The sequence below is a fragment of the Engraulis encrasicolus genome, chromosome 7 (genome assembly GCF_034702125.1).
Source record: "Engraulis encrasicolus isolate BLACKSEA-1 chromosome 7, IST_EnEncr_1.0, whole genome shotgun sequence".
In the NCBI taxonomy this organism is placed as follows: Eukaryota; Metazoa; Chordata; class Actinopteri; order Clupeiformes; family Engraulidae; genus Engraulis; species Engraulis encrasicolus.
The window spans coordinates 56,661,316-56,674,103 of record NC_085863.1 but is presented as its reverse complement, the minus strand read 5'-3'; the positions used below and the strand labels follow the sequence as shown (position 1 = coordinate 56,674,103).

The 12,788-nt window shown below is 45.8% G+C and overlaps 1 protein-coding gene across 15 annotated transcripts in view; it reads left to right on the top strand.

Moving 5' to 3' along the window:
• Positions 1 to 12,788, top strand: part of ncor1 (nuclear receptor corepressor 1) — a 114,081-nt gene that overhangs the window by 71,694 nt on the left and 29,599 nt on the right. For 11 of the 15 annotated variants that reach the window (XM_063204074.1, XM_063204086.1, XM_063204081.1 and 8 more), the window contains 7 exons: positions 153 to 298; positions 1,716 to 1,827; positions 5,231 to 5,586; positions 6,839 to 6,996; positions 8,835 to 9,105; positions 9,911 to 10,079; positions 12,452 to 12,616. In XM_063204074.1, coding sequence (XP_063060144.1) covers positions 153 to 298; positions 1,716 to 1,827; positions 5,231 to 5,586; positions 6,839 to 6,996; positions 8,835 to 9,105; positions 9,911 to 10,079; positions 12,452 to 12,616 — 1,377 coding nt within the window. The remainder of the gene's footprint in view (positions 1 to 152; positions 299 to 1,715; positions 1,828 to 5,230; positions 5,587 to 6,838; positions 6,997 to 8,834; positions 9,106 to 9,910; positions 10,080 to 12,451; positions 12,617 to 12,788) is intronic. The other 4 variants (XM_063204087.1, XM_063204077.1, XM_063204088.1 and 1 more) reach the window with 3 other exon arrangements.

Below are 12,788 nucleotides of genomic sequence, written 5' to 3'. Positions count from 1 at the left end.
CTCTCTGTCTCTCTCTCTCTCTGTCTGTCTCTCTCTCTCTCTCTCTCTCTCTCTCTCTCTCTCTCTCTCTCTCTCTCTCTCTCTCTCTCTCTCTCTCTCTCTCTCTCTCTCTCTCTCTCTCTCTCTCTCTCTCGCTCTGTCTCCCCCTGCAGGTTTGGTTGAGCACGGCCGAAACTGGTCGGCTATCGCCAAAATGGTGGGCACCAAGAGCGAGGCTCAGTGCAAGAACTTCTACTTCAACTACAAGAGAAGGCACAACCTGGAGGAGCTGCTTCAGCAGCACAAGCAGGTGAGAAAGGTCAGAACAAGTCTCTTCATCTTTTCATACCCTGCATACAGTTTTGGGAATAGGGGAGCAGTCATGGCTGTAGTCGTGCTTTAGCACAGCTTTGGTAATGGGGTTGGAGGGAGGGAGGGAGGGGAGATGGGGAGGTGTTGGGTGGGTGGTGGTCATTTGGTATTGGATTGAAATTAGAGTTGGCATGGCTCTAGTCTCTTGGAGGCACCTTTCAGGACATGGGTGTTCTCCCTGAAGGCCAAAAATTTCTAGGAACGATCGGAGGAAAGTGTGCCAACTTGCAGATTTGGTATTGTCTGGCGTCCTTGTAATGTAATGTATATTATGTAGGCTACGAGAGGAAGTGCCAGTGCCAGCCTTGTCTCTCCAGGTTGTTACTTGTCCATGGTTGACCTGAAGCCAGGCACAGCTTTTCCTTGGGCTTAATCTCTGGAGGAAAGCCTGCATGAGCCTCTCTCTGTTTCTGATGCCAGTTCTTGCATCATGGGATGTGGGAACAGCATACATATAGTAGAGCCAACACTTTGCCCAACGCCAAAACTGTACCGGTTGGGCGAGTTAATCTCGAAGCTGTTGCTGCTGCCACCCTGACATTTTTAAGCATGGCTTTTTTTTCGTCACAGCATGCTGAACATTTTTGTATTATCTAATGCTGTTGGGTACCATCTACACAGCCATCAAGCACACAGAGTGGCAACCTTCCAATTGGGTGCAACTTTCAAAGCCCATTGTGTGGCATGGCTCGAGTTTCGTTGTGTACAACTCCGGGACTTAAATGCCTTAGATACTATAGACACTGTGGTCAGGAGTCTGGACCAAAGGTGCCCCCAGATCTCACTAAAGCCTTCTAGATCTTTTTTCCTCTCTAGCCTGTTGCAGAATCGGCTGATGTATTGATGGGACAAAATCCAACATGTATTTTTTTTTTTCTGCTATCAAATCTGTTACAGTCAGCACCTTTATATTGACTTCCTCTTATACGAGTAAACTGATTCAGATAAGATGGGTCATTCCTTTTTTCTATGTGTATCCTATGGGGTCAGGTAGAGTTCAGTATGCAGTGGTTTCGGTTCTGCCTGCCATTTCTATTGGATACTGCCCTTATGACCGCACTGACCACTGACAGTATTCCCCAAGACCTCACCTTGAAAACCAAAGTGGGAACACGTTTGCCTTGTGTGCCTGCAAAGGAGAAAAAACAGATCGGGGGGTGGGTGGTGGGAAACAGAATAAGGAATATTGTTCCCCCTGGACTGCATTTTGTGTGTGGATTTGGCAAGGCAGTTTTTGAACTGGGTCTGTGAACATGCCTTTGTTATCTTGTGGTTTTTGCTTTTGCTTGCGTGTCGGTGGCTGGCTGTGTTTTGGCTCTGCGTGACCCTGGGCTGTGCTCTGCTGTTTTCCGTGTGCTGTGCAGGAGGCGAGGCGGGCCCGGGCGGAACGGGACGTGTCTCAGAGCGAGAGTCTAGCCTCCACTGCCTCCGCCGCCGATGATGACTACGAGGACGACAACCCAGAAGACAGTGACGGTAAGACGTGTTCCGATGTAAACACACTCACATACACAAACCAAGAACGCACTTGAATACATTCACATGTCCAAAACCCAGAGGGTACAGGAAGACTGAGCACATTAACGTAACCCACTATACACACAAATGCACAGAAGTTTGTACCATTCAGATGTACAAAAATTGTAAAATGCTGTTAAATAATGTACACACACACAGACACACACACACACACACACACACACACACACACACACACACACACACACACACACACACACACACACACACACACACACACACACACACACTCCTCATGTGAATCACTTGGGACTTGGCTGCTGATGCCGAAGCTAGCACGTCACTCACAGTGATTGCCATATGGTCAGATATCAACAGGTTTGCCCAATATTTAGATTTATAGCACAGCACAATGTCATCTGCACACACCTCACCTCTCCACATGTTCTCAAGTGCTCAGTAAGTGATCTGTGTGTAAAAAAACGTGATCGCCAGGGTATTAAAGGGTGCTTTGACATTAGGAAGAGGGCGGTTGGCACATCCCTGTTAAAGTCAAGGGTGTGTGAGTCCCAAGGCTTGGCCTGAGGTTGGCCGGGATTTGCCCCTGTCAGTGCGTCACCTGACCTTCCCTCTTGAAACTCGATGAGATGCCGCTCGGCTATGACTTGCATCTGGAAACGTGATCAGAAATGTTTGTAGTAGTAGTAGGCTGTGGCATTTTGTATGAGCCAGATGCCATGTATCACACTGTTCTCGCATACATGCACATCGTATTATGCATACATGCATTTAATTACACATTATTTGCACTTCTCAAATAGCCGCTAGGCTTTGGTTTTCAGAAATGGTCAAAGTTAATCTTTTTAAAAATCATCTGATGCTGGGGATGTTTCATTCAATAAAGAAATGATTTGCTTAAATTATTAAAGACTTTTGTCAATTTCGCTGCCTACTCAGCAGGTCCCCATTAAGTCTGTTGCTTAACTAAGGCAATTGCTGTATACAAAAGGTGTTTCTATGAAAACCTTCTTGAATGAGCGATGCAGATTATGCCGCTAATGATGCAAATGCTCTCTCCTTTTTTTTCTGCTCTTTTTTTGTGGCACATTTTACTCACCTTATTTTGCTTCCACGCACGTAAGGGAGCAGGGGATGTCGAAAGGTTTTTTTTTTTTGTTGCTCCTTCCTTTTTTCTGTCTGTACTTTTAATTAGTGTGAAAAGAGATCAGATGAGGAGAGGTGGGGGTGCAGGTCAGGATGAAAGATCTTGACTAATTCTGACTGCTGGGGAATTTCTTATGTAAGTGTTCCCTGGCTTTGAAGAGAGGGAGAGGAGAGGGTGCTGCTCCGAACACTGTGCTGCTACTACTAGCGCTGTTGCTACGGCTGCTGCTACTGCCACTGCTCTCCCCACTCGTTTGATCTGTGTGCTTCCAAGCTCTCTCTCTCTCTCTCTCTCTCTCTCTCTCTCTCTCTCTCTCTCTCTCTCTCTCTCTCTCTCTCTCTCTCTCTCTCTCTCTCTCTCTCTCTCTCTCTCTCTCTGCTTCTCTCTCCCTTGCTCCCTCTAACTTTTCTAGATTTTGCTATCGCTCTCTTTCTATCTCTTTCGTCCTTTCTCTTTCTCTCTCTCTCTCTCTCTCTCTCTCTCTCTCTCTCTCTCTCTTTCTCTCATCTGTCCTTCTGTAGCCTTCGTTTTTTGATGTTGTTGTTGTTGCCAAATTTTGAATTGACCGGTTGGCCTGGCAGTTTTTCCCCTGTATCTTTTATTGCACGCACACACACACACACAGGAAGGAAAACAAATTAAATGCGCCGGTCCCAAGTCCTAAAATGAACCTGTACGGGCTGACGTAAGCGTTCTGTTTGGGTCTCGCTTTGAATATTCAAATAGGGGCTCACTAGAGCTTGCTCGTCGTATACGTGCGTATGTGTTTTGCGTGTGTTGGTGAATACGCTAGTAGTCCACTTGCTACTCCATTCTGGAGTGTGTGTGTGTTTCCCCCTCCCTCCCCCCCTCCCTGAAAACATCATCACCGGGACTTAGGGTTTTTCCAGTACAGTGATTTCAAAGATTGTGATTTTTTTTTGGTTGCCATAGTTGTTTACTATCTTTGTATTCCATTTATGTAGCACTCCTGTGTGCTTTGGGCTTCAACCAGCTCAGGAGAGACGCACGTTCCTCCTACAGCGGTTTTAGTTCTACAGACTGCGAGAGAGTTAAAAGTGGAGTGGCGGAAGCAGGCAGTCAGGCAGGCAGGAGAGGAGAGGAGAGGAGAGGGGAAGAGAAGAGAAGAGAGGAGAGGAGAGGAGGAGGTGGAGGTGGGGCAAGCGAGAGACAAACATGACGGGGGTGAGAGGGGGCAGTGGGGCATACCACTCCCGCTCATGGACGGCCTGACTCTGCAGCATGATCTAAGGCAGGTGGCAAGCTTTTGGTGTGTGTGTGTGTGTGTGTGTGTGTGTGTGTGTGTGTGTGTGTGTGTGTGTGTGTGTGTGTGTGTGTGTGTGTGTGTGTGTGTGTGGTGTGTGTGTGGTGTGTGTGTGGTGTGTGTGTGGTGTGTGTGTGTTTGTGTCAGGGATTGCGCGTGTGTGTGTGTGTGTGTGTGTGTGTGTCAGGGATCGCGCGCGCGTGCGTGCGTGCGTGCGTGTGTGTGTCAGGGATCGCATGTGTGTGTGTGTCAGGGATCGCTTGTGTGTGTGTGTGTGTGTGTGAGTCAGGGATCACTTGTGTGTATGTGTGTGTGAGCGTGCATGCATGTGAGCAAGTCATGTTTGATGTCACTGTGTCCTGTCTGCTGTCACATTTACTTCTCTCTTAATCGCCTGCTGTGGATTACTGCGTGCCATGTTACTCTTTTTTCACCCTCCTCTAGCTGTCCTGCTCTTTGGAGGAGCATAACCCAAACAGTTATTTTGCTGCTGAGATAGCTTGGGGCACTCAGGATGAATGAAGTGGATTGCGATGGTCTTACATTCCCTGTAAACAAGAACAGTTTATCTTTAGCTAGCTTCACTCTCAGGAGTGCCTGCCGTTGCTGCTGCTGGTGTTTATATGTTGCAAATGTGGGCTAACTTGGAACCATCAGTGCTCCTCTCAACAGTTTATGCTGCGGTCTCTCCACCCCCTCACCCACTTCTTGTTTAGTCAATAAGTTGGGTGGATGCCCGTGTCTGTGACCTTGCTGTGAACCCGTGGAACTGTTTGGATTGTGTCTGTAACTGTATTGGATTTTTGTTCATATAACTTGTGATCACACACACACACACACACACACACACACACACCGCTCTTCTACTTGACACACTGTACTGAAGAGGTCAGGGAAAGGACAGATGACACTGGGGTATGTGTTTGTCTTCTCATGTTATTGCACCCCCCCCCCCCCCCCCCATGTTCCAGGCCCAGACAACAGCTCCGACACAGAAAGCGCTCCCTCCCCGTCTCAGCCCGAGCCCAAAGCCGACGGCATCAGAATGGCGGCCCACAGGGACGAGGACTCGGCCGGAGCTGCATCCACCTCTGCAGCCGATCACGACAGCGCCAAGGGTGGCCAGGACGGCCCGTTGGACGAGCTGCGGGTGAAAATGGAGAAGAGTCCAGAGGAGGGCGGTGGCATTGCTCCCGGTTCTGGTGAGCCGGGCTCATTGCTGGATGACCGTGCCCGTGCAGCAGCAGGCATGGGCGGTTGCTACGACAGCCAGGTGCGCACCAAGAGCGAACCACAGGACATGGAGATGAGCAGCGGGGACGTGCAGGTGAAGAACCAAGTTCTCTTCTCGTATAACTTTTATTAGATTAAGGTGTGCTGTGTAATGTTTTTAGTAGTTTATGTCCAGACTTCATGCTGCCCATTCACAAATGTTACCTTTTTCAGTAATACGTAACCACCACCATCAAATTCTAAGTATTTATTATGAATGGGAAAATGGCACTTTCCCTACATGAAAAGGTGGATCTTCTCCATGTCCGCCATTTTTGGATTTTCAGAAATGGACATTTTAACTATATGTTGGTCAGACTAGTAAATATTAGTTTATTACTTAGTAAATATTCATGAAAAGATCAAATGTAGCTGTAGGCAACAAGCTGCATAGTTGCAATACCTACTCTGGCCACAATCCTATACAGTGCACCTTTTAAGGCAGCCACCTTGACGACAAACACCTCCCATCTTTGACTTGGCCTCTTCAAAATATTTTTTGTTGTGAATGTAATTTCTATCAGTTTCAGAAAAATAGTATAAGCTAGTTATTTTGGGGGGCTCATATTTCTTAGTAACCCACACAACATAGTCCCTCCAATCATGATTGGTCAAATGATTGCCCTGTACAAATTCCTACAGTGTAGTTGGTTTAGTTTTTTGTGACTTGTGTGAAAGGAAAGCCAAAACAACATTTGATCTATTTAAAAAAAAAAAAAAAAGGTAGGTCACATGTATCTGATTCAGGCTCACTCCCTTACCCACTTTTACCAGAGAGGGTCTATAGGTATTACGAGAGACAAAACTCCCGACTTTTTTTGGGTGGTACTGTCCACTAAGTGGCGCCAACCAAGGAGCGCGGAGGAGCGCAGAGGCTGCGTTTGGATTGGTCGACCGGTTGCATTGCTGTGATCATGACTGCCGTAAAGCTATTTTGTTAGCAAGATGCTAGCGGAGACTGACTCATAAATGCCAAACCTGTAAGAAATCAGAAGGATATAACTCCCAGGTTATTGTACATTTAATTTAAATACACATTGGTTTCTCAGAATCCACAGAAATATTGTCAGGTTTCAGCCGACAGCGAGCACAATTGTGTGTGAATAGCGCCAGCCTTATGGACTGTGCTTGCTCGACAGCGCTCCTAGGTGAACTGCAGACACGGGTTGGATGTCGAGTTTGGACACTGTTTGTAAACCCACTGTGCTTTTACCTTGCTGTAGTCCATCCTTATGAGTTGTGTAGAGTAATAAGGCTTTTTGATTCCATTTCAGCCATTCAATGATACCTTGATATCCACACTACAGGTCAAAATGGAGCCTGAGGCCAAGCACAGCGAGCAAGCAGTCCACCAGAGGGACAGGGACAGGGATCGGGATCACATGCACTCGGACAACGACTCCAGCGCCACCTGCAGTGCGGACGAGACGGAGACGGAGCCCAGGCTCAGCGGAGACCCCTCAAGGTCAGAGGTCAAGCCCGCCTGAAGCTAGACATACAGAATACTGTACTGCAGTGGTCTCTACATGGCCGCCCACGGGCCAGATCCGGCCCAGGCATGGCAAACATTTGGCCTGCCATGAGGTTGCAACAAATGGAAACATATATTTGTGCTACCTGAGCCCATACTGGTTACATTTGTTGTACATAATTTGGCCCTTGGTAGAAAATAATTGGAAATCACTCTTGTATGACAATCCTGCCATTCAGCTGCTGGTCACAATTCCTGTTCTGTCACGCCTCACAGCGACCAATCAGAATTTCAAATACGTATGATGTATGATGACTTTATGTGGCTTTTCAACATGTACTGTATAGAGTGGAGTATGGAATAGTACACACCTGGCAAGGTCTGAGGTCACCAGCCTCATTGACACAACATGTCAAAGGATTTTAGTTGTTGGTGACTGGACTTCTTTTTGTAGCTTTTGTCTTCTTGTCTGGGTGACTTCCTCGGTTCTAATTCTGATGTAGGAAGAATGTACGTATTTAACGCTGGAGAGTGAACCTATTAGGCAAACTCCTTTTCACACGATAAAGGTCACGTGTGCAGATGTGAATCGGCCTGTATTGTTTTCAGCAATATAGTACATAGAGTATAGTATGGTTTAGCATAGTCCCGTATAACTGGAAAGTGCATAGTATGGCCAAAAAGCTTTTATTAAGGGAAAATAGGTGTTGAATAGGAAACTTAACAATAAAAATAAAAGCAGCGCACGGACATTGTAAATGTATTCATGTGTGGGAAGCTCAGAGAATAATGGAGTTGCACTCCCTTCCAGTACAATTTGAGGTGCCAGCCAAGAATTTAATCAGCCTTGAAGAACTGCGTGTATCTGTGTGTCCACGTGTTTATAAATGGAAACACAACATGATGTTAAGAAATTCTGTATGATTTTGAAAGATTGCTCAAGTGTTTGGATGTTCTTGCTGATGGGTAAGCGGGTGGAATTTGTTATAGGCGGATTTGTTCACATGCATGTTATTATGCAATTTCTCACTAGAAGCACTGTGAATTGAACACAGACCCTACATCTGTTTGTCATTACTGTTTCCACATCGAGCCCAGCATATTTTTCACTATCAGCTGAGATAAAGGTGAAAAAGTTACATAGCTGCTGATGGGAACAACGTCCTCAGTTGCTTAGTAACAGTGGAGTTACGTATGAGGCAAGATATTTTGACTTATTTTGGCGGAGAGGGATTTTAGTTTAATCAGCAGAACAAACTTTGCAATTTACATGGAAGCACTGAAGTTGAGTTATTATTAAGCTGATCAGGCATATTGTCTTTTCATCATAAAATATGCAATTCCCCTGTTAAGTGAGTGGCTTCAAAACTGAAAATGTGGTTTTGATTTTGTGCTGATGAATTGGGTAATCTGACTTAAATGGTCCTTCATTTTGTGTTGTCTGTGTGTTCGTACTGAATGCCTCCTCTGACCACCCAAGGCTTGTATATTGTTGTTGTTCCTATAGTATCTGCACTAACTAAGCACAGTGGCAATCTTACTGTACACTGCTTACACTGTCTGGACCCATTGACACATACACACCTTCATTTGAGCAGTTTTGTAGCTTTTGTCTTAGCTATTTTAAGAGCTGGGCTTTGAGCAGGAGAGAAAAGAGAAGAAACAGGAACTAACCTTGAGTCAAAATCGTCCCTGGAGTAATGGTATAACGCCTTAGCCCACTGAGCCACTGCCTCCCATAATGCTTGTTTTGGCCTATGTGTGTCTTTCAAGTATCTAAATCCCCTGTTTTTCCTCTGTCTCTGCCTGTCTCTTCTCTTGTCCTTCTGCAGGATGTATGAGAAGCCAATGCTGTTCAACCCGGCAGGCTCAGTGCTGGTGCCGCCGGGCAAGCAGGCCCCCCTCAGCATGAATGTGCAGCAGCTGCAGGAGCGTGCCGCCGCCATCCCGGACATGGTGGGTGCCCTTAACAGCAGCGGAGGCAGAGGCAGCAGCCTGTCAGTGCCCCACTCCCTTGCCATCGCGTACGCTGAGCGGCTGGGAGGGGCCAGGTTCAGGGGGCAGGGCATGTCGTATATACCGGTAAACCTCCATCCCCACCAAGTGAGTCCACCATCACCACCAGCCCCACCACCAGTCATCTGCTTTCAAAATCCTCCCCCTTCCTCCAAACCCACCTGGCGCAATCGACAGCAACAGTTGGGGAAAACCATTGATGATTTTGCTTGAATCTTGCACTTTATGAAATTTGTTTAATCAATCAACATCTGCATCTCTATGATGGTTTGGTTGGTTGCACTTCGTCTGATTGTTGTGTTGATTGTTGTTTGGGCTTGATCTTGTGGTACATCAAAGTGTTGCCTGAGTTTACAAACACACATGCTTGGGCTGGGAACACAACAGAAGACAACTGATCTGCCATTTTGAATCTGCGACTGCATCCAGGACAGTCATGCTGCTATGTGTGCGGTGGTGGTGGTGTTACAGGTTGTATTGTGGTGCTGAAGGGGTGATGAGCCTGCTTGGTGGTGGTGGAGCAAGAATGTTGATTTGGCATTGTGGATGTACATTCATTAAATTCTCATGTTTGTAATGCCCAGTGATCCCCATGAGCCAATCGTGCACAGGACTGGAATGTTCCATGCAGGCTATGTTTACTGAGCTACTTGCAATTTTATATAGAAAGCTTATATGTTTGCCTTACATGCCTTTTAATGTGAGCTAGTGTTGCACACAGAGGCAAAAGTCCGATCCTGCTATGTATACAGCTCTGTTTTCCATCGTAATTTTAAATTTCCATTTAATTTACTACCACACAGTAAAGTTAGTGATGGCAGCTCATCTGGTTGGGCATTACGACAGTCTATCCAGACGTGTGGTGGTTTTTTAATTTTACTGTGTTCCGCAGGTTCCGTTTGCTGCACTGGGCGGCTTGAGCGGCTTCGCCATGTTCCAGCAGCAGATAAAGGCTGTGCACGAGTCGGCCCACCAAGAGGACAAGCAGCGGCAGGACCAGGCCGACATGGACCGCCGGCCACGCTTCGCCGCACGCAGCCCCACCGTACTCGACCGGGAAGGTGGGTGTAGACTTCACAGACTAAGGGCCTCCGCGCACCGGTTCCGACAGCAGTAACAGTTCTGACAATTTCGGTTATCCACGCACATTGCTGCAGACATGCTATTCACAACCAGTGGTCAATTTCAACACAGCAGAGTATTGATAAACAAGGGTCAGCTCCGACTAAATGGAGCCCTGGCGAAATCGGCAGCCGATATCCGCTGATATCCGGGGCCATTGTGCGTGGCTGTGTTAAAAACCTTGGAAACGAATGTTGGCAGAGCAGTGCTCCGCATTTTTGTAGTATGCAGTAGGAATGCAGTAGGATGACTTATTTTCTCCTCTTCCATGCCCATACCATAGAACTTCTATGGGACATCCAAAGTGTTAATGACTTTGTGATCAATGAAGATTGCCCATACCTTAGAAGGCTCATGCACTAGGCAGTCAAGGAAACGCAATACTAAATCAAAGGCTCCTACTGTACATATGCACACCAAATGAAGAGGTGCAGGAGACCTAAAATGCAGTTTATTTAAAACTAGTCCCCACTGAGTTTTAGATTGCTTTGCGCTTTAAATCTTTGTCATCTTGATGGTCTTTGGTTTGGGGATTCCAGATTGTTAAAGACTAAAACTAGACACTCAAGATATAAGTATCAATTTATTCTTTTCGTCCCCAAAGTATGGCAACTAACATTGGGCCTTCTTTGCTGGTGTTTGGAATAAATGAAAACAGAATAAATGAATGCATCAATCTTCAGCATGTTGGATCAGTGTTCCTTTTTAACCTGTATAAGCCAGCGGGCCCCTGGCCTTTGAATTAATAATGGTTAATTGTTGACGAGTATTTTTCTACACCATTCTAAACCATTGCAGTGACCAATATGTTCACCACAGTATGTTCAGTGCTTTTGACTGCTTCATGACGTTGCTGGGATTGGTAAAGTGTGTTGTCTATGAAGCAGGATTTCTTGTCCTATTGTTAAGTCATTTCAATATACTTGTAGTTGTGACAAAAAGCATATTGTCAACCCAGTCATAGTCTAAATGCAGGAATCCGTCATCTCCTATGCTGAATGCCTGTAGCAAAGTTCATTATTTTTTCCTCCCAGGCACAAGAGGAGTGTGTCATGTTCAAGGGTTCTAGAGCTGTGTATTGCCCTTTCCTGAGAGCATTATCTCGCATACTGGGATATGAATATAGAGTCTGCTTATTTTAACTCGTTCGACCTTGAAGGAAGGCATTCGGTCAGACTCGGTGATGTCCATTTCAGGTGGCTTGTTATCATGAAAAAGATGCTTTTCAGACCACCCTTGGTGACCTTTGACACCAAAACATGACTCCCAATTGACCTTCAGAAAACTTTCTCAGGAGTGCTTTTGAAGAGTTTTGTGGCAAAATGACGTATTCACCATTTTTTTTGCTTTGCATTTTATTATTGGAAATGTTCAGAAGTCCCATCATCATGCGTACAATTCTTGCCATTCAAATACTTTGAGAACATACTTTATAAACCTATATAAAATGCATTTTGCAATGCAATGCAATGGAATACCCAATACAAAAATGTCAACTTCCCAAAACGTTCCAAAATGGATATACATCATTTTGCAAAGAAGCTCTAATTTTCTTGTTGTGCACTGTGTACCGCTGGGGCAAGGAAGTAGCCAATTTTTGCATTTTGCATTCAGCCTGGGGAACAGATTGTCTGCTCTGGGTAATTCTGACTATTAAAGATACTTTTAAATAATTAAATTTACAAACATATGTTGCTTTAAAATGTAGAGGAAATAAGGGTAACACTTTATTTTAGCATTACATCTATAAGCGCTAACACATACAACGTTAATGCCTGTACAAGTAACTTGTAGGCATGTACTAAGCAAAATCATACATTTGTTAGGCCTTTATTGCCTAAGGGGCCCAAAGCCATCTGGGCTTAGCAATGCCTCACTTTAGAATAGGGACCCTTATTCCACATCTGTTTTCACACTGTTCAGGGTTTGTTCACACAGTGTACCAGGAGCTTATACACATTGTATTCTGGCATTTACGGCTCACTCATAAATAGAAATCTAGGTCCACTAGTCTTGTGCATGAGCACGACATTTGCGAATAAATGTCTTATAACTGTCTTTTGCTTAGTACATGCCTTACAAGTATACTTACACAGGTATTAATATTGTATGTAATAGTGCTAATAGATGTAACGCTAAAATTAGGTGTTACCGAAATAAGTTATAAAGTTGGCTGAGTGATTGGAAGGTAGGGGTTGTTATTGTTATTGAGTGATCAAGTTGATTGATTGGGTGAAAGATTGATTTGCTGTGCGTTTTAAAGAGGCGTTGCTCTGTGTTTCTGTGTACGCGTGTGCATGTGTGTTGACAGGCAAGCCATTCTCGTACATGCCTTACGAAGTGAAGATGTCTATGGATCAGGAGGGCCATGGCGGTGCGGGGGGACCGGGCAGCACTCCTTACCGCCTCTCCCCCAGGGAGCCGGGCAGCAAGGCCTCGCCACAGCCGGAGTCAGGGCGCTACAGTGTGCCACCTGGTAAGTAGAGTGCCACACACACACACACACACACACACACACACACACACACACACACACACACACACACACACACACACACACACACACACACACACACACACACACACACACACACACACACACACACACACTCCTGCTCACACACATGGATACACACACCTTTCACCAA